Source organism: Panulirus ornatus, chromosome 53 (genome assembly GCF_036320965.1).
Source record: "Panulirus ornatus isolate Po-2019 chromosome 53, ASM3632096v1, whole genome shotgun sequence".
Lineage (NCBI taxonomy): Eukaryota > Metazoa > Arthropoda > Malacostraca > Decapoda > Palinuridae > Panulirus > Panulirus ornatus.
The window spans coordinates 13,076,684-13,099,005 of NC_092276.1; the positions used below are offsets into that span (position 1 = coordinate 13,076,684).

At 41.4% G+C, this 22,322-nt stretch overlaps 1 protein-coding gene across 3 annotated transcripts in view; it reads left to right on the forward strand.

The window, feature by feature from the left end:
- LOC139765242 (protein O-mannosyl-transferase TMTC1-like) overlaps nt 1-22,322 on the forward strand; it is a 273,522-nt gene that overhangs the window by 125,570 nt on the left and 125,630 nt on the right. For all 3 annotated transcript variants that reach the window (XM_071692577.1, XM_071692578.1, XM_071692580.1), the window contains exon 8: nt 18,966-19,152. In XM_071692577.1, coding sequence (XP_071548678.1) covers nt 18,966-19,152 — 187 coding nt within the window. The remainder of the gene's footprint in view (nt 1-18,965; nt 19,153-22,322) is intronic.

Here is a 22,322-nt window from a genome sequence, read left to right on the forward strand (position 1 = left end):
CAGTCCACTTACTTCCTCCACTCCAGTTGTCTCGCCACACTTTACGTGCTTTACCTCACTATTCATTTCTCTCTTTCATTTACTCTTCTGTGAATATTCTTCCCTTTCTTACGTAATTTCCCATCTAGATCCAAAGCTGCATTGGCAGTGTTCCCTACTTCTCAAAGATTTAATCACTTTTCAAAGTATTCTTCCAATTTCTGATATGCATCTATTTTTGAAGGTCTATCAACACGACCTTCTTTTTTTCTGCCATTATTTGTCAACCTTTCTCAGTCTGTAAGTGTCTAAGTATTTATGTTGCAAGTCTCTCAACAGAATTGCAGTATATATCATATGTACGAATGGATTACTTTGGCTAAACATGATAAATGTACGACACAAATCAAAAGCTATGTGTTACGCCAAACATTTTGGTCTCCATCTTTCTGTCATTCCCGTCTACAACCGTGAGCCTGTCGTCCCTCATCGAGCGAGAGCCACTTTAACTCTGAACATAACCTTAGTCACAACCTGAAAATTTTGTCCGGCGCCTTTACAGTATCTGAAGAAAATATGAAAGGCATATGGCTCATAACTCCAGATTAAATTCATCTTGAGTTATGCCACTTACAAGAAGCTTTAACTTTAAACTTATCCTGCTTATAACTTGATGAAAATGCAACTTTGGCACGAAACTTTTCACAGGTATTTCCCAAAACCCAAAGAAATGAGTGAAATAAGATCCATAACTCTATTTTCATTTTCATGCCGGGTGGAATAACATTAAACATGAAGTGTAACATGGCTCATAACTTGAGGGGAATACCTGTTAAGGCCACTGTTACTGTCTCCCACATAATTAGATTTCTTATCAATGTTTATATCTCCTGTATCTTTATCATTACAATGTACTTCGAAGCTTTTGAATGTAATCAGATCTGCGCATATTACTGTGTTCATTGTTTCCGATGAGTCTTGAATCGTGGTCTGAAATGTTAGGGAATCTTGAATGAAACTTAATTTTGTTCATAGAGACAATTTGAGAATTATTGAAAAGTTGTGATTATATATTTTTTGCTTCTGTTAGTGAAGTAAGTGTGTTATTATCATTGAATTAGATGTCAAATGCACGAGTATAAATTTACTGCTAAAGTAACAAGCTTAGTTTGCGTGGGTAAATAGAACGTCGCAGTGAACACAAGATTAACTTGGAGATCCGGCTATCATAAGGACATAGGGAATGAGAATTATAGTCAGTGGCTACAGTCTACATTCTGCGAGGATCCTGGATTATAGATGCACAGTCGTCAAAACCTGTAGATGTGGTGATATAACGGTTGGGTTGGTACCATTGGCTCGATAATGTCTCCAGTGTTCTTACGGGCTTCAGACCAGTTAACACGTCACATTATAGAACTACCGTCATCAATGAAGACAGTGTGGTGTACAACATGGTAGTTGAAAAACCATTAAGTGAGCAGCCATGTCAGGAGCTGTGTATACGAGGAAACTTCGTGATGCTAGACACCGCCACACTACCGAGCGTAGACAGCACGCCAATCATGCTCAGGTATTGTGTATAGCTCTTATCAGAACTCACTTCCATGTCTTACTAAATGCGCAGTGATAAATATGTGAACATGGTACCAAGCTGATAATCAAGACACAGTTATAGCAGTACTCTGCCAGGATTATCATGCACGTCAAGTGGCCACAGTGGTTAGTGATTCGTTGTATGCGTGTTAGTTTAGCACATCACTAATATCATCGGTGAGGTTCAGAACACGAGTCACCATGAACATATTCATTTGCATGTATTATAACAGAGGAGGGAAATGGTGCAAGTGGTGTACAACAAAGTTACTAGAACTACGGTCATTACCCGGTATAGACAGACTGTGGGTGAAAGACTTGAATGATGTGCAGGCTTCAGAAAGTTAGTCGAAGACGATGCCGCAGCTGCTGCATGCGTCCATACCACACTCACCCACACGTTCACACGTAGAGTGGAGGAAAGCAATATCAACGTTGAACCACCAAGTGTTTCAGCGTTGATAAAAAAGGGGGTGACTGTGTTGTTGACTGGTTGGTGAGGATATTCAGTGTATGTATGGCTCATGGTGAGGTGCTTGAGGATTGACGGAGTGCATGCATAGTGCCATTGTACAAAAGCAAAGGGGATAAAGGAGAGTGTTCAAATTACAGAGGTATAAGTTTGTTGAGCATTCCTAGAAATGATACGGGACGGTATTGACTGAGAGAGTGAAGGTATGTACAGAACATCAGATTAGGGAACAGCAGTGTGGTTTCAGAAGTGGTATACGATATGTGGATCAGGTGTCTGCTTTGAAGAATGTATGTGAGAAATACTTAGAAAAGCAAATGGATTTGCATGTAGCATAGCATTTATGGATCTGGAGAAGGCATATCATAGAGTTAATAGAGATGCTCTGTGGAATGTATTAAGAGTTTATTTTGTGGGAGGCAAGTTGCTGGAAGCAGTGAAACGTTTCTATCGAGGATGCAAGGCATGTGAACAAGTAGGAAGAGACGAAAGTGATTGGTTCTCAGTGAAAGTCGGTTTGCGGAGGCGGTGCGTGATGTCTCCATGGTTGTTCAGTTGATTATGAATGAGGTTGTTAGGGAGGAGAAATGGAAGAGTTTTGGAGAGAGGGGCAAGAATGCAGTCTATTGTGGATGAGAGAGCTTGGAAAGTGAATCAGTTGTTGTTCGCTGATGATACAGCGCTGGTGGCTGATTCGGGTGAGAAGCTGCAGAAGCTGGTGACTGAGTTTGATAAAGTGCGTGAAAAAAGAAAGCTGAGAGTAAACGTGAATAAGAGCAAGGTTATTTGGTACAGGTAGGGTTGAGGGACAAGTCAATTGGAAGGTAAGTTTGAAAGGAGAAAAACTGGAGGAAGTAAAGTGGTTTAGATATCTGGGAGTGGATTTGGCAGCAGATGGAACCATGGAAGAGGAAGTGGATCATAGGGTGGGGGAGGGGGCGAAATTTCTGGGAACGTTGAAAAAATGCGTGGAAGAGGAGAACATTATCTCGGAAAGCAAAAACAGGTATGTTTGAAGGCATATTGGTTCCAACAATGTTATATGGTTGCGAGGCGTGGGCTATAAATAGGGTTGTCGGAGGAGGGTGGATGTGTGGGAAATGAGTTGTTTTAGGACAATATGTGGTGTGAGGTAGTTTTGATCGAGTAAGTAATGAAAGGGTAAGAAAGATGTGTGGTAATGAAAAGAGTGTGGTTGAGAGAGAAGAAGAGGGTGTTTTGAAATGGTTTGGTAACATGGAGAGAATGACTGAGGAAAGATTGACAAAAAGGATATATGTGTCAGAGGTGGATGGAACGAGAAGTGGGAGACCGAATCGGAGGTGAAAGGATGGAGTGAAAAAGCTTTTGAGCGATCGGGCCTGAACATGCAGGAGAGTAAAAGGTGTGCAAGTAATAGAATGAACTGGAACGATGTGGTATACAGGGGTTGACGTGCTGTCAATGGATTCAACCAGGGCATGTGAAGGGTCTAGGGTAAATCATGGAAAGTTTTGTGGGGCCGGGATGTGGAAAGGGAGCTGTGGTTTCGGTGCATTATACATTACAGCTAGAGACTAAGTGTGAACGAATGTGGCCTTTGTTGTCTCTTCCTAGCGCTACCTTGCGCGAATGCGGGAAGAGAGGGTTGTCATTTCATGTGTGGCGGGGTGGCGACGAGAATAAATAAAGGCAGAATATATATATATATATATATATATATATATATATATATATATATATATATATATATATATATATATATATATATATATATATATATATACTTTTTAAAGGGGAAGTAAATGTTTATAGTTGTGTTACTGGAGTGATAGTTTTCATACATGGTGTTTTGACAAGAAAATAGTGAAATTGGAGAAAAATGTAGCTCAGACATTGAAGCTTATTGATACAGTGGTTAAATTGATGAGAACTGCTATTGACGTTTGTGTAAATAAATTATACATTTCCTTTTGCCATAGCCAGAGGTTGAACCATTATGTGACGTTCATTTTTTCATTCGTTTCAAGCTAGAAGTTTCAGTTTTCTAAATTGTTTCTTACATTTTTCATATGTATATATATGTATGTGTGTGTGTGTGTATATGTGCGTATGTATGTGTATGTGTGTGTATGTGTATATGTATATATATGTGTATATCATCCCTGGGGATAGGGGTGAAAGAATACTTCCCACGTATTCCTCGCGTGTCGTAGAAAGCGACTAGAGGGGACGGGAGCGGGGGGCCAGAAATTCTCCCCTCCTTGTATTAACTTTCTAAAATGGGAAACAGAGGAAGGAGTCACGCGGGGAGTGCTCATCCTCCTCGAAGGCTCAGAGTGGGGTGCCTAAATGTGTGTGGATGTAACCAAGATTTGAAAAAAGGAGAGATAGGTAGTATGTTTGAGGAAAGGAACCTGGATGTTTTGGCTCTGAGTGAAACGAAGCTCAAGGGTAAAGGGGAAGAGTGGTTTGGGAATGTCTGGGGAGTAAAGTCAGGGGTTAGTGAGAGGACAAGAGCAAGGGAAGGAGTAGCAATACTCCTGAAACAGGAGTTGTGGGAGTATGTGATAGAATGTAAGAAAGTAAATTCTCGATTAATATGGGTAAAACTGAAAGTTGATGGAGAGAGGTGGGTGATTATTGGTGCATATGCACCTGGACATGAGAAGAAAGATCATGAGAGGCAAGTGTTTTGGGAGCAGCTGAATGAGTGTGTTAGTGGTTTTGATGCACGAGACCGGGTTATAGTGATTGGTGATTTAAATGCAAAGGTAAGTAATGTGGCAGTTGAGGGAATAATTGGTATACATGGGGTGTTCAGTGTTGTAAATGGAAATGGTGAAGAGCTTGTAGATTTATGTGCTGAAAAAGGACTGATGATTGGGAATACCTGGTTTAAAAAGCGAGATATACATAAGTATACTTATGTAAGTAGGAGAGATGGCCAGAGAGCGTTATTGGATTACGTGTTAATTGACAGGCGTGCGAAAGAGAGACTTTTGGATGTTAATGTGCTGAGAGGTGCAACTGGAGGGATGTCTGATCATTATCTTGTGGAGGCTAAGGTGAAGATTTGTATGGGTTTTCAGAAACGAAGAGTGAATGTTGGGGTGAAGAGGGTGGTGAGAGTAAGTGAGCTTGGGAAGGAGACCTGTGTGAGGAAGTACCAGGAGAGACTGAGTACAGAATGGAAAAAGGTGAGAACAATGGAAGTAAGGGGAGTGGGGGAGGAATGGGATGTATTTAGGGAATCAGTGATGGATTGCGCAAAAGATGCTTGTGGCATGAGAAGAGTGGGAGGTGGGTTGGTTAGAAAGGGTAGTGAGTGGTGGGATGAAGAAGTAAGAGTATTAGTGAAAGAGAAGAGAGAGGCATTTGGACGATTTTTGCAGGGAAAAAATGCAATTGAGTGGGAGATGTATAAAAGAAAGAGACAGGAGGTCAAGAGAAAGGTGCAAGAGGTGAAAAAAAGGGCAAATGAGAGTTGGGGTGAGAGAGTATCATTAAATTTTAGGGAGAATAAAAATATGTTCTGGAAGGAGGTAAATAAAGTGCGTAAGACAAGGGAGCAAATGGGAACTTCAGTGAAGGGCGCAAATGGGGAGGTGATAACAAGTAGTGGTGATGTGAGAAGGAGATGGAGTGAGTATTTTGAAGGTTTGTTGAATGTGTTTGATGATAGAGTGGCAGATATAGGGTGTTTTGGTCGAGGTGGTGTGCAAAGTGAGAGGGTTAGGGAAAATGATTTGGTAAAAAGAGAAGAGGTAGTGAAAGCTTTGCGGAAGATGAAAGCCGGCAAGGCAGCAGGTTTGGATGGTATTGCAGTGGAATTTATTAAAAAAGGGGGTGACTGTATTGTTGACTGGTTGGTAAGGTTATTTAATGTATATATGACTCATGGTGAGGTGCCTGAGGATTGGCGGAATGCGTGCATAGTGCCATTGTACAAAGGCAAAGGGGATAAGGGTGAGTGCTCAAATTACAGAGGTAGAAGTTTGTTGAGTATTCCTGGTAAATTATATGGGAGGGTATTGATTGAGAGGGTGAAGGCATGTACAGAGCATCAGATTGGGGAAGAGCAGTGTGGTTTCAGAAGTGGTAGAGGATGTGTAGATCAGGTGTTTGCTTTGAAGAATGTATGTGAGAAATACTTAGAAAAGCAAATGGATTTGTATGTAGCATTTATGGATCTGTAGAAGGCATATGATAGAGTTGATAGAGATGCTCTGTGGAAGGTATTAAGAATATATGGTGTGGGAGGAAAGTTGTTAGAAGCAGTGAAAAGTTTTTATCGAGGATGTAAGGCATGTGTACGTGTAGGAAGAGAGGAAAGTGATTGGTTCTCAGTGAATGTAGGTTTGCGGCAGGGGTGTGTGATGTCTCCATGGTTGTTTAATTTGTTTATGGATGGGGTTGTTAGGGAGGTAAATGCAAGAGTTTTGGAAAGAGGGGCAAGTATGAAGTCAGTTGGGGAGGAGAGAGCTTGGGAATTGAGTCAGTTGTTGTTCGCTGATGATACAGCGCTGGTGGCTGATTCATGTGAGAAACTGCAGAAGCTGGTGACTGAGTTTGGTAAAGTGTGTGGAAGAAGAAAGTTAAGAGTAAATGTGAATAAGAGCAAGGTTATTAGGTACAGTAGGGTTGAGGGTCAAGTCAATTGGGAGGTGAGTTTGAATGGAGAAAAACTGGAGGAAGTGAAGTGTTTTAGATATCTGCGAGTGGATCTGGCAGCGGATGGAACCATGGAAGCGGAAGTGGATCATAGGGTGGGGGAGGGGGCGAAAATTCTGGGGGCCTTGAAGAATGTGTGGAAGTCGAGAACATTATCTCGGAAAGCAAAAATGGGTATGTTTGAAGGAATAGTGGTTCCAACAATGTTGTATGGTTGCGAGGCGTGGGCTATGGATAGAGTTGTGCGCAGGAGGATGGAGGTGCTGGAAATGAGATGTTTGAGAACAATGTGTGGTGTGAGGTGGTTTGATCGAGTGAGTAACGTAAGGGTAAGAGAGATGTGTGGAAATAAAAAGAGCGTGGTTGAGAGAGCAGAAGAGGGTGTTTTGAAGTGGTTTGGGCACATGGAGAGAATGAGTGAGGAAGATTGACCAAGAGGATATATGTGTCGGAGGTGGAGGGAGCGAGGAGAAGAGGGAGACCAAATTGGAGGTGGAAAGATGGAGTGAAAAAGATCTTGTGTGATTGGGACCTGAACATGCAGGAGGGTGAAAGGAGGGCAAGGAATAGAGTGAATTGGAGCGATGTGGTATACCGGGGTTGACGTGCTGTCAGTGGATTGAATCAAGGCATGTGAAGCGTCGTGGGTAAACCATGGAAAGATGTGTAGGTATGTATATTTGCGTGTGTGGACGTATGTATATACATGTGTATTGGGGGGGGGGGATGGGCCATTTCTTTCGTCTGTTTCCTTGCGCTACCTCGCAAACGCGGGAGACAGCGACAAAGTATAATAAAAAAAATAAATGATATATATATATATATATATATATATATATATATATATATATATATATATATATATATATATATATATATATATATATATATATATATATATATATATTCTTTTTTTTTTCATACTATTCGCCATTTTCCGCGTTAGGGAGGTAGCACCAAGAACGGAGGACTGGACCTCTGAGGGAATATCCTCACCTGGCCCCCTTCTTTGTTCCTTCTTTTGGGAAATTAAAAAAAAAGAGAGGGGGAGGATATCCAGCCTCCCGCTCCCTTCCCTTTTAGTCGTCTTCTACGACACGCAGGGAATACGTGGGAAGTATTGTGTCTCCCATTCTTTCGTCTGTTTCCTTGCGATACCTCGCTAACGCATATCCTTACACGTAAATAAACAAAAGCGTTACATGCCGGCATTAAACACAGTAGTAGTACCAGTAGTTACAGCAATTTTAGGAGACGGGTCTCTGGCAACACTGGCGCAGTGACAAGTTGGTCGATTCCTTTTGTTTTTTTGACGACTGTTCTTACTGCAACTACCTTATGTGGCAGGACTCTCAACAAAAATGGTATCGCTACCTTAAGTTTGATGGAATGAGGAAATGTTATTTCCCTTCCCTCGAGATGGTTGGTATCTTTACTTTTTTGTGTATGTTTGTGTGGGGGGAGGGGGTTTCTTTTAGAAGATGATGTTCCTCCTTTGTGCCATGTTCTCCGAGTTAAAGCTTTCGATGACTAGGACTGAATGTTGGTTTATTGAGTTCGAACACAAAAAAAAAAAGAAAAAAGACGTAATCATAGACTTCACTGATACTCATTTTGATGAATATCTTAGAAATTTATAGGAATGAGTTGCCATTCACCAAGTACCATGTAGCTATAAGGGAAAACAATAAGAAAATGAAAGAGTTGACTATAACGCAAGAGGATCTGATAGTTTTGTTTCGGGAACCATTTGACCTGTTAAACACACGTTACTCTGCTCGTGGGGGAATAATCATACCAGTGCCTGCAAATTTCCCTTTAATTACAGTAATTTTCAGCATGAATGCCAGTAAGAATTCAGGAACGAATCTTGTTATATTTGAATTATGTGTAAGTGAATCAACCTCGAAATTGTATTTGGCTTTTGTGGTCATTCAGTTAGGCAACCAGCACTCAGAGAAATGAAATGCAGAAATTAGATGAGGCTTCACATAGAACATGAATGAAATGCAATGATTACGCTGATGTCAAATGCAATATTTTAGTCCTAAAATGTGAGGTTTGAAAATCTGCTAGATCTTCCAATTATCATATGATCTTTTTAAGATTTCATTTCATTCTAATATATTTTCATAATTCTTGCCTAAACATTAAAGATTCAGGCACATTCTACAAACGAAACGCACTAGATCATATTCATTAAAATAGATACCAGTCGTTCAGAACAGAAAGTCTTATGGTAATTCCATTTAGGGACTTTACTACACCCCACCAATGTCCTCACGAAGTTAGGAGAGCAATACACGGCAACACCCAGGATGATGTACCATGTTTTCCTCCAGTGTTTTCAGATGTTAAGCACTGGAGATAGTTGACTATACACAGAAACTGAGGATGTTTCCATATATACAACACAAGGAATAAATATTTCATAATGATATAACTGTGCCCAGACCTGGGACCCTATTTGATGCTGTGAGTTCTAGGTAGCTGATAGATACATCCAAGAGGAAGTGAAGTCGTGATATTCCAGACCACAAGACTGAACTCAATATTTTCTCAAGAGATGTTGAGATGAGTAAGTATCCAGTGTTAGCTGACGTATTTAAGGTTGATAGATAACTAGGACATGATGAGGATGGTCTCCCACACATCATGGAAGAACAGCAAAAAGAAGCTAGAGCCGAAGGTGCTCGATTAAAAAGGCAATAAGAACAAATCAATTAGAAGAAACAGAGGGAAAAAAAGATGAAGAGGCACAACGGGAGATAAAGCATGAACTTGAAAAACTCCGACTTTCCCAAACAGAACCGTGAGTCAGACAGCCGTCGCCCCAGCTACTGCGCCGAAGCCCAGATTACCCACACTAAGGAACATGTGGACAACGTCCTTTTGCCTCTGGTTCGCCTTGAGAGATATTCTTCAGCGAACCAGTAACCACGAGACGAGTGAGTCCTCTACAGACTAATAAAACTTTAGAAGAGGGTATTAGTTTCTCAAGTGATCGAGGAACCCCCACACCAGCTGTCGACAGAAAAAGAATTTCGTATAAGATTTAAGGAGACCAAAGTAGAAACCTAAGAGCAATTCGTTACACTGACAAATGGGTAAATTGTCAAACAGAAATAAGTCTTATGAGAACCTCTGTTAAATGATTCTTAGGGAACAGTGTCTGAAGAAGTGTCAGTATGAACTAAGAAAAGATCTCTAAGGCGTCTTCATATATGATTATCTCTACAGGAGGTATCTAGCCGCTGACTACGAATAACATCATGAAGCAGCTCACCTCCTCTAGCAACACATCGATTAACATCGCTTACTCACGGATGTTTAGGGAAGGAAAATGTTTCCTGTCCAGCAAAGTTGGACATTTAACTCACATATTTATTATTTTATGTTGAAAGCCCCACTCACGGACAAAATTCCACATCAAGGCCAGGCCTTAATTGAAATATAGAGATAATTATAAAACGAAAAAAGGGAAGACAAGGGAAAGTATTTACGAATTTTCGAGGAAGTGAAAGACTTATATTTTGAAATGAGTCAGGTCATAGTTAATGGGAAGAACGTGAAAAGGTAGAGAGTTCCAAAGCCTTCGACGTGTAGGGAAAGTAGTTATCACAACGGCCTACCCTGGAGTTGCCGATGGGCACACAGTGATCATGTGACGCAGCAGCTTGCCGAGTATTGCTTGGGCTCTATCTAGAGGTGAAGCACTCAAGCAGTCAGCTCCCGGGAGCAAAAAATGTGTCCTCAATTCCTAGAAATTCAATAGTCCTACCATCACACGATATATTGAAGTCAACAGTAACAAGGAAGAAAAAAAAATATGTGTGGCACAACCATAGAAAGTGGTCTCCAATCACATAGGTGAGGCTGTGCCTTTGATAACTGAGCCTGGTTCTATCGACCTGTAGATTGTTCAGTAATGAAAGCTAAATCAGAGACAGAACAGTATAGGTAAAATACGTCTTGCAAAAGCTAGTGGAAAGAGGTATCACGAGATGCATTCTTAATGAGAGAACAATTAGGATGTGTTCAGTCGCCCGCATCACATTAACGCCTTGCTACATATATGAAGTTGACGCCTTCTGCATCCAGGACTCCATTCGTGACCTGATCATCGAAAATTTCCAAAAAGTATCTCTATTTATGCCTATAGAGCCGATGCCTGTGGGAGCAAGCCGTTAGAGATATTTCCCTGGTGAAGGGAAGGAGTACTCCAATGGGACGACGATAGTGATTTCTGATCTCAAACCGAGTAACAGTGACCTAACTTCCAGCTAAGGAAAGTTGTTGAACGTGGTGAGTAGTCTGGCGCAGCTGTGTCGAGCGTGGTGAGGAGACTGGTGCAGCTGTGGGGACAGCGACGACAGGGGAACAGAACCTTGATGACATAGGGTGGTCAGGAGGGCAAAAGGACGTCTGAGGATCTTCGTATGATCCTAGAGCAGCAAGAGGTTGACGGATCACAAGGGAAATGTCAACAGAAATGGGATGTTTGTGGTTATCCGGGAGGAGAATCATCCGTGGTAAAGGATGAGCACAGGAAGGAGAGATGAATCTATACGACAACTCTTGCTAACCAAGGAACGCATAGAGAAAGTTTTAATGTGATCCCAGGAATGCATGATAAGACCCCACTTCACTATAGAGCAACGGTAAGATATTGAATAGCTTCCATTGTTAATGGACAGGTAAAGAGATGGTGACATAGTTGAAGTAATCGTTGGAGTGCACACAGTCCCAGAGGTGAGTGGTGAATGTTTCGACAGGTAAAACTTCGCTCAGAAAGCAGCCGTAGATATACTGGCATCCTTATTCCTGATTTTAACTCAAGATGAATATATATTGAAATTAGTTAATTGTGCTATTACTAGATAGCCTGACCGTATCTCTACAAGGGATAAATGCAAGAGGGGTATATTCTCTAGACTTGAAATCCCAAGAGAAGTATTAAAGATAGAGGTTTACAGTTCACGTCATAATGAATGCATGACGTTTGTCATCTGCTCATTGTAAACAGGCTTTCGCTACCCATATCATCTGTCACCCACCCACCTCTCCCTCAGCCTTAACTGCCGGCAGGAAAAACACGAGAGAAAAAAATACCAAGCATTGTGGGAAGAATATACTACCATGGATATTTCATCTAAGAATATCAAACGAAAAGATTCCCCACCATTTAGCAACATTTGTTCTCTGGCAGGAAACTGGAAAAGAGACAAGATTAGTTGTAAATTAGACCTTTCTTTACCAAGACCAAATACCAGTAAAGTATTTGTCTATTCTTGATCTGACCTAATTTACATTCTTTGGTGTACATGGGGTGTTCAGTGTTGCAAATGGAAATGGTGACGAGCTTGTAGATTTATGTGCTGAAAAAGAACCTGGTGATTGGAAATACCTGGTTTAAAAAGAGATATAGCATAAGTATACGTAGGTAAGTGGGAAAGATGGCTAGAGAGCGTACTTGGATTACGTGTTAATGGATAGGCGCGGAAAGAGAGACTTTTCGATGTTAATGTGCTAAGAAGGGCAACTGGAGGATGTCTGAAAATTATCTTGTGGAGGCGAAGGTGAAGAAATGTAGAGGTTTTCAGAGAAGAGAGAATGTTGGGGTGAGGAGAGTGGTGAGAGTAAGTAAGCTTAGAAAGGAGACTTGTGTGAGGAAGTGCCAGGAGATATTGAGTGCAGAATGGAAAAAGGTGAGAGCAAATGAGGTAAGGGGAATAGGGGAGGAATGGGTTGGATTTAGGGAAGCAGTGATGGCTTGCACAAAAGATGCTTGTAGCACGAGAAGGTTGGGAGGTGGAGAGATTACAAAGGGTAATGAACGGTGGGATGAAGAAGTAAGATTGTTAGTGAAAGAAAAGAGAGAGGCGTTTGGACAATTTTTACAGGGAAGTAGTGCGAATGTCTGGGAGTTGCATAAAAGAAAGAGGCAAGAGGTTAAGAGAAAGGTGCAAGAAGTGAAAAAGAAGACAAATGAGAGTTGGGGTGAGAGAGTATCATTAAATTTTCAGGAAAATAAAAGGATGTTTTGGGAGGAGGTAAGTAAAGTGCGCAAGACAAGAGAAAAAAAGGGGAACATCGGTGAAGGGGGCAAATGGGGAGGTAATAACAAGTAGTGGTGAAGTAAGGAGATGGAGTGAGTATTTTGAAGGTTTGTTGAATGTGTTTGATGATAGAGTGGCAGATAAAGGGTGCTTTAGTTAAGGTGGTGCGAAGTGAGAGGGTCAGGGAAAATGGTTTAGTAAGCAGAGAAGTCGTGAAAGCTTTGCGGAAGATGAAAGCCGGCAAGGCGGTGGGTATGGATGGTATTGCAGTAGAATTTATTTAAAAAGGGGGTAACCGTGTTGCTGACTGGTTGATAAGGAATTCACCGTATGTATGGTTCATGGTGAAGTGCCTCAGGATTGGCAGAATCCATGCGCAGTGGCATTATACAAAGGCAAAAGGGATAAAGGTGAGTGTTCGAATTGCGGAGGTATAAGTTTGTTGAGTATTCCTAGGAAATATGGCAGGGTATTGATTGAGGGGCAAAAGGCATGTACGGAGCATCAGATTGGAGAAGAGCAGTGTGGTTTCAGAAGTGGTAGGGGATGTGTGGATCAGGTGTTTGCTTTGAAGAATGAATATGAGAAATACTTAAAAAAACAGATAGATTTGTATGTAGCATTTATAGATCTGGAGAGGGCATATGATAGAGTTGATAGAGTTGCTTTGTGGAGGGTATTAAGAGTATATGGTGTGGAAGGTATGTTGCTAGAGGCAGTAGAAAGTTTTCATCAAGGATGTAAGGCATATGTACGAGTAGGAGAGAGGAAAGTGATTGGTTCCCAGTGAATGTCGGTTTGCGGCTGGGATGCGTGATGTCTCCATAGTTGTTTGATTTGTTTATGGATAGGGTGGTAGGGAAGTAAATGCAAGAATTTTGCAGAGAGAGGCAAGTATGCAGCTTGTTGTGGATGAGAGGGCTTGGGAAGTGAGTCAGTTGTCGTTCGCTGACGGTACAGCGCTGGTGGCTGATTCGGGCGAGACACTGCAGAAGTTGGTGACTGAGTTTGGTGAAGTGTGTGAAAGAAGAAAGCTGAGAGTAAATGTGAATAAGAGCAAGGTAATTAGGTTCAGTAGGGTTGAAGCACAAGTTAATCGAGAGGTAAGTTTGAATGGAGAAAACCTGGAGGAAGTGAAGTATTTTAGATATCTGGGAGTGGATTTAGCAGCGGATGGAACATGGAAGCGGAAGTTAGTCACAGGGTGGAGGAGGAGGCGAAGGTTCTGGGAGCATTGAAGAATGTGTGGAGGGCGAGAACGTTATCTCGCAGAACAAAATAGGTATGTTTGAGTGAACAGTGGTTCCAGCAATGTTATGTGGTTGCGAGGTATGGGCTATAGAGAGGGTTGTGCGGAGGAGGTTGGATATGGTGGAAATGAAATGTTTGAGGTGTGAGGTGGTTTGATCGAGTGAGTAATAAAAGGGTAAGAGAGATGTCTTGTGATAAAAAGAGTGTAGTTGAGAGCAGAAAAGGGTGTATTGAAATGCTTTGGTCACATGGAGAGAATCAGTCAGGAGAGATTGACCAAGAGGATATGTGTCAGAGGTGGAGGGAACGAGGAGAAGTAGGAGACCAAATTGGAAGTGGAAGGATGGAGTGAAAAAGATTTTGAGCTATCGGGGCCTGAACATACAGAAGTGTGAAAGGCGTGCAAGGAATAGAGTGAATTGGAACGATGTGGTATACCGGGGTCGACGTGCTGTCAATGGATTGAACCAGGGCATGTGAAGCGTCTGGGGTAAACCATGGAAAGCTTTATGGGGCCTGGATGTGGAAAGGGAGGTGTGGTTTCCATGCATTACACATGACGCGCGTGTGCATGGGGGAGGGGTGCTGATTTTCATATGTGGCGGGGTGGCGACGAGAATGGATGAAGGCAGCAAATATGAATATGTACATATTTATATACGTTTATGTGTGTGTATGTATATGTATGTGTACGTTGAAATGCATAGGTATGTATATGTGCGTGTGTGGGCGTTTATGTGTATACATGTATATGTGGGTGGGTTGGGCAATTCTTTCGTCTGTTTCCTTGCGCTACCTCTCTAACGCGGGAGACAGCGACTGAGCATGATATATAGATATAACATTCTTTGCATTTACTACATAGGGAGGTAAGTATTTCTGTGTTCAGGAAGTGGTTCTTAAGACGTGACTATTCCTACTAGATATAGGTTAGGCATGTTCAGGACCCGATCGCTCAAGGTCTTTTTCACTCCATCCTTCCATCTCCAATCTTGTCTCTCGCTTCTTCCCCTACTACTTTTGACAAACATATCGTCTTTTCCAACCTTTTCTCACTCATTCTCTTCATATGTCCAAACCATTTCAACACTCCCTCTTCTACCCTCTCAACCACACTCTTTTTATTACCACACATCTCTCTTACCCTTTCATTACTTACTCGATCAAACCATCTCACACACCACATATTGTCCGCAAACATTTCATTTCTAACACATCCACCCTCCTCCACACAACCCCATTATAGCCCATGCCTCGCAACCATATGATGTTGTTAGAATTACTGTTCCTTCAAACATACCCAGTTTTGCAATCCGAGGTGATGTTCTCTCTTTCCACATACTCTTTATCGCTCCCAGAGACGTTCACCCCCTTCCCCACCATATGACTCACTTCCGATTTCATGGTTCCATTCGCTGCCAAGTCCACTTCTAGATACCTAAAGCACTTCACTTCCTTCCTTAATATTTACATTCAACCTTACATTCCAAATAACTTGTCCCTCAACCCTGCAGAACCTGATAGCCTTGTTTTTATTTACTTCTATTCTCAACTCTCTCCATTCACAGTCTCTTCAAAGCTCAGTCACCAACTTATGTAGCTTCTCACTCGAATCAGCCGCCAGTGTTGTATCATAGGCGAACAAAAACTAACTCACTTCCCAGGCCCTCTCATCCCCAGCAGACTGCATACTTGCCCCTCTCTCCAAGGCTCTTCCACTTACCTTCCTCGCCACTTCATCCATAAACAAATCAACAACCATGAGGACATCACGCACCCCTGACGCAGACTGACCTTCACTGAGAACCATTCAGTCTCAACTCTTTCTAGTCTCACAAACACCTTGCATCCTTGATGAAAACTTTTAATTATTTCTAGCAGCTTACCTCCCATACCACGTACTCTTTAGGCCCTCTGCAAAGCATATCTATCAACCCTATCATATGCCTTCTAAAGATCGATAAATTCTACCTACAAATCCATCTGTTTTCCTAAGTATTTCCCACGCACATTCTTCAATGCTAACTGCGGATCCACATATCCCCTGCCACGTCTGAAACCACACTACTCATCACCAGTCTAATGCTCTGTACATGCCTTCACCCTCAAATCCGTATCTTACCATACAATTTGCCCGATATACTCAACAAACTTACACATCTTTAGTTTGAACATTTATCTTCATGACTTTTGCCATTATACATTGGCTCCACACATGCATTCATCTAATCCTCAGACACTTCACCATGGTGATCTATACATACACTGAATGTCCTTACCAACCAATCAGCAACACAATCACTCCATTTCTTAATGATTTCAGCTGCATTACCATCCATTATCTCCATCTTGCCGCATTTCTCTTTCGCAAGGCTTTCATCACCTCATCCCTCTTCACAAAACCACTCTTCATGATTCTCTCACTTCGCATACCAACACTCCATAACACCCTACAGCTGCCATTCTATCATTAAGCCCATTGAATATTCCTTCAAAATACTCCATATCCTCATTTTATCACAATCTGTTATCACCTCTTTTGCCCCCTTCATCAATGTTTCCGTTTGTTCCCTTGTCTCTTGCACCGTATTTACGTCCTTCCAAAGCATCTTTTTCCTCTCCCTAAAGTTAAATGTACTCTCTTACCCCAACTCTCATTTGCCCTTCTATTCAAACACTGCACCTTCACCTCCTGCCGCTTTCTTTTATACATCTCCCAGTCATTTGCACTCCTTCCTTGTCAGTGCCACCTAAACGCCTCTCTTTTTTTTTCTTTCACTGGCAACTTCACTTCATCTTATCCTACTCACATACGTATACTTATGTATATCTCTCTTTTGAACCAGGTATTCTCAATCACCTGAATTTTTTCAGCACACAAATCCTCAAGCTCTTCACCATTTCCACTCAAAGCGCTGAATACCCCACGTACACCAGTTATACCCTCAACTGCCACATTACTCAGCTTCGCATTTAAATCACCCATCACTAATACCCGGTCCCGTTCAACAAAGCTGCTGACACACTTACTCAGCTGCTTCCAAAACACTTGCCTCTCATAATCTTTCTTCTCGTAACCAGGTGGAAAAGCATCAATAATCACTCATCTCTCAACATCAACTTTCAGTTTTACCCACATCAATCGAGAATTTACTTTCTTACACCCAATCATACACTCCCACAACTCCTGCTTCAGGAGTAGCGCTACTCCTTCTAAGCTTAGCTCTTGTCCTCTCACCAACCCCTGACTTAACTCCCTAGACTTTTCCAAAACATTCTTCCTCTTTTACCCTTAAGCTTCGTTTCTTTCAGAACAATAACATCCAGGATTATTTTTTTCCTCAAACATACTAACTCTCTCTTCTCGTCTCATCTTGGTTGTATTCACACACATTCACACCCCATTGTGAACCTCCGAGGTGGATGAGCACGCCCACTTGTCTCTTTCTTCTGTTTCCACTTTCAGAAATTGAATACAAGGAGGGGATGGTTTCCAGACCCCCACTTCCACCCCTTTTAGTCGCTCTCTACTACACGCGAGGAATGCATGGGAAGTATTCTTTTCCCCTTATCCTCAGGGATCGAAGGCTCAGATTGGGGTATCTGAATGTGCGAGAATGCAACCAAGATGAGAAGAAAGAAGAGATGGGTAGTATGTTTGAGGAAAGAAACCTAGATGTTCTGGCTCTGAGTGAATCGAAGCTCAAGGGTAAAAGGGAAGAATGGTTTGGAAAAGACTTGCGAGTAAATTTCGGGATTGGTAAGAGGACGAGAGCTAAGGAAGGAGTAGCACTACTCCTGAAACAGGAGTTGTGGGAGTGTGTGATAGAATGTAAGAAAGTAAATTCTAGATTAATGTAGGTAAAACTGAAAGTGGATGGAAAGAGATGGGTGATTATTGGTGCTCATGGAAGATTGAGAGAGGCAAGTGTTTTGGGAGCAGCTGTGTGAGTGTGCCAGCAGCTATGGTGTAGGAAACCCGGTATTAGTAATAGCTGATTAAATGCAAAGGTGAGTAATGTGGCAGTTGAGGGTATGATTAGTGTATAAGGGGTATTCAGTGTTATGAGTAAAAATGGTGAAGAGCATGTGGATTTGTGTGCTAAAAAGGAACTGTGATTGGAAATACTTGATTAAAAAAGAGAGATGTACATGAGTATAGATATGTGCTGTCAGTGGACTGAACCAGGGCATGTGAGGCGTCTGGGGTAAACCATGGAATGGTCTGTGGGACGTGGATGTGGATATGGAGTTTTGATTTCGGTGCATTACGCATGACAGGTAAAATGACTATGAACGAATGTGGTCTTTTTGTCTGTTTTCCTGGCGCTGACTTACTGGTGCAGGGGGTAGCGATGCTGTTGTCTGTGGGGCGGGGTAGCGCCAGGATTGGATGAAGACAAGAAAGTATTATGGATGTCTCTATATGTGTACTTCTGTGTATATATTGATATGTATATGTATATATATATGTATATGCGCGTGCATGGGAGTCTATGTATATATATGTGTATATGAGTGGACGGGCCGTTCATCATCTGTTTCTTAGCGTTAACTCGCTGGAGCGGGAAACGGCGATCAAGTGTGATACAATATGATAATTAAATGATATATATATATATATATATATATATATATATATATATATATATATATACTCCAGCTGATTGTACATCCCCAAAATTGATTATGATTTCTTCTCACCCTTGAGCATTGTAATCAAATATAATGAAATTCTACCTCAACGAAGTAGTAATCATATTCTACAAAACTAAAATCACTTAAATGTGTAAAGCGTCTTGATTTTGTGTGTAATATCGCTGAATAATATTTCATGAGATTTATTGAGGTATGAAGAGTAAACCAAGCCTCTTTGAAATGGTGTTAATTTCTTACTGCTACTGTAGCTTCATAAGTCCCGTGAAATAATGTTCCTCTTCCTGATCGTGGTACAGGGTGCTGACGTTTTGGTACCTGCCGGTGTTCAGCGCGTGGCTCCTGCTGTGTCCGTGGACGCTGGCCCACGACTGGCAGATGGGCTCCATACCTCTCGTCACCTCGGTAGCAGATCCCAGGAACATCGCTTCTCTCTCCTTTTACGCCACCCTCTTCCTCTTAATCAGGGCTGGCTGCCTGACAAAGGTGAGCTGTTGAATCACTCTTCAGCAGATGTTGAACTCTCTCTCTCTCTCTCTCTCTCTCTCTCTCTCTCTCTCTCTCTCTCTCTCTCTCTCTCTCTCTCTCTCTCTCTCTCTCTCTCTCTCTCTCTCTCTCTCTCTCTCTCTCTCTCTCACACACACACACACACACACTCACACACACAGGCACTAAAACAAACACACACACACACACACACACACACACACACACACACACACACACACATACACATACAAACACATACACAGGGGATGCATTGATTAGGAAACGGAGCTGTGTAGCCATGCTTTAGATTACTGTTGTGGTAGGCTGTGTGCACTTTAGAGTGGAGTAAAATCCTGCATACCTTTAGCCTGAAGCATAAAGGGAAGGTTGAAGAAGACGGAAATACTGTTCAATGAAAGATGTCATAAAGCGCAAGAGCTTTAGGATGTACTGTAGAGGGAACAAAGGTGGCACTACAACTAACTAGCATATGACAGGCTTAGGAAAGCAAGAGAGGAATATAGGACAATGCGAAAGGTGATAGAACACATACTGACATGATAATCAGTGTACAAGGCTAGAGATAATACAAATTTTCCTGAAACTCATTCGTAACAAACTGTCAGTTAAAGAGCGGCTAATCAGCTGGCAGACTCAGAGGGAAAGGTTATACAGGATAGTGTAAAGACATACGAGAATTGAAAGTCAAGTTCAAAAGAGTCTTTACAATATCCCCAGTGGAAGTGAGATGCAATGACGGGAAGATCTACGCACTGAAATATCTAGAAAATACACATATAGACCATGTATGGACCATTGTCCTTAAAGAATCTTATTTTCACGAAAGATGTAAAGAGATGCGCTTAACAGGTCACTTGAAATGCTGTTCAAATTGACGCTGAATAAAAAGTAAAGTGTTATGGGAGTGGAAGTTTGGTTGAACTTTAGATTGGTCTTTTTGACGAATATGGCCTGTGAAATACCAGAAGAGATAATAACAAAGCGAATGGGTAACATTTTGCGAAGAAGAAACTACCTGAGCGAGATACTTAAGGAAATGTGTTCATTAACAATTCTCATGGGAAGGATTAGCTCCATTGTGTGCCAGGAAGAATTAACAATGCACCACAGAGTAGGATGTTAAAGAAGGGGGACACTCAGTCAAAAATGAGGGGACAACTGCTTCAATGGATGGAAACTTACCTTAGTGAAAGGAAACAAAAGACGAATGTCAAAGGAGATTTCTCAAAACAGGTTTGATTCACCAGTGGCGTGCTGTAGTGATGGGCTCACTGCTCCTGCTGGTTTATGTAAATGACATGCCAGAATGACTAGACTCATACCCGAATATGCTTACCGATGATGCCAAGGTCACAAGAGAGGTAAAGAGCTAGGAGGATTGCATCAACATACAAGGGGACCTAGACAAGTACCAAAATTGGTTTGATACAAGGCTGGTGATATTCAACCCAAGTCACTGTAAGTAATGAGAATGGGACCGAATGAAAAAGGTATCGATACTGATATCATATGGCAGGATATAGACTGCACGAGTGTCTGTATGTGCAATAAACGTAGGAGTCGATGCTGTACTTAGCCTGTCATCAGAACCTCACGAAAAGAATTCTGAAGGAGACAAAATGTGTATCAAAATGTATTAGGATCACAGTCAAACATATCGACAAGGAAATTGTCAGTAAATTGTTCACATTTTGTGACTTGCCAACGCTAGATTCTGCCAATTAAATTTCATCACGACACTTAAAACAGCACAAAGAAGAAATACAATTGGTTCATAGAAGGGCAACAAAGATAAAACCAGAATTAAGAGGTATGAGTTACAGTGAGTGATTAGAAATCATAGTTTTGTCCACTTTAGAAGAGAGAAGAGTAATGGGGATTTGATAGCATCTATTTAGGTTTTAAATCAGTTTGATTATATCAACAGTAAACTGCCCTTCGAAAGATGGATCACCCAGAGACCATAATATACGAGCAACAAACTTTTTTGAAATATATTAAAAATCATAAGATTTGTGGATCAAGGTAGAAACCTGAGTAATGAGACAGTCTATGTGGTCAGCCTACGAAAGTTTAGAAAAATGTGGTAGGAAAACAAACTTAAGAAATAGTGGCCTTAATGGCATAAAATTCCCTCACCGTACTGAACAAATAAGTAAATATAAGTAATTGATAAACTACACACACACACACACACACACACACACACACACACACACACACACACACACACACACACACACACACACATATACACACACATACACACACACACACACACACACACACACACACACACACACACACACACACACACACATATACACACACATACACACACACACACACACACACACACACACACACACACACACACACACACACACACACACACACACAGAAAGTAGAGCAGATAAAGAAAGGGAAGTGAGGGAAGTTATTGCAGCCACAAATTTCCATGAGAGAATGACGATATGTTGACATGATATGGACACATTGATTCTCCCTATAAAAGCGTGCGTGAGAGCACGTTTTTCACTAATGCCAGTTGTGAGTGTGTGGTACAGGGAGAAAATATATGTGCTCTCTCCTTTACATTCTTCGATGATTCCCTCTCTCTTTCTTTTGTATGCACGGTACTTATAACCTTTTCTTAATCAACATTACTGTGCTCTCGTAAGAGAAAACTAGTTTTACATCAAATAGCCTAAGTTGTGGAATGATAGGTTCAACAGGTTTATGATAGGGTAAACACAGAATATTACTAAAAGACCTTCTATCATGTGTCATATCATCATAATAAGTATTTCTAGTTTTGGTTTAACATTTGTCCAGTACATGGGAAGGGTACCATAGTTTCTCACCAGTGCTACCGGAATTACTAAATTCCTCGTCCAGAAATTCTTGGCTATCAGACACATGGAAGAAAATATAGACTTTAATACCATATCACCATATCTATGACTTGAGTGAAAGTGAACATAGGACATTGTATAAGTTGGTTTTCTGTAGATGCTATGAAACAATCATCTTCCCTATGAATCATCGCATCCAGGAAGGGCAATTTTATATACAGGCTCTACAGTAAGTTTGATAGACGGCAATGAATTATTCAATTCATCTGGGAAAACATTCTCATCTAAGTG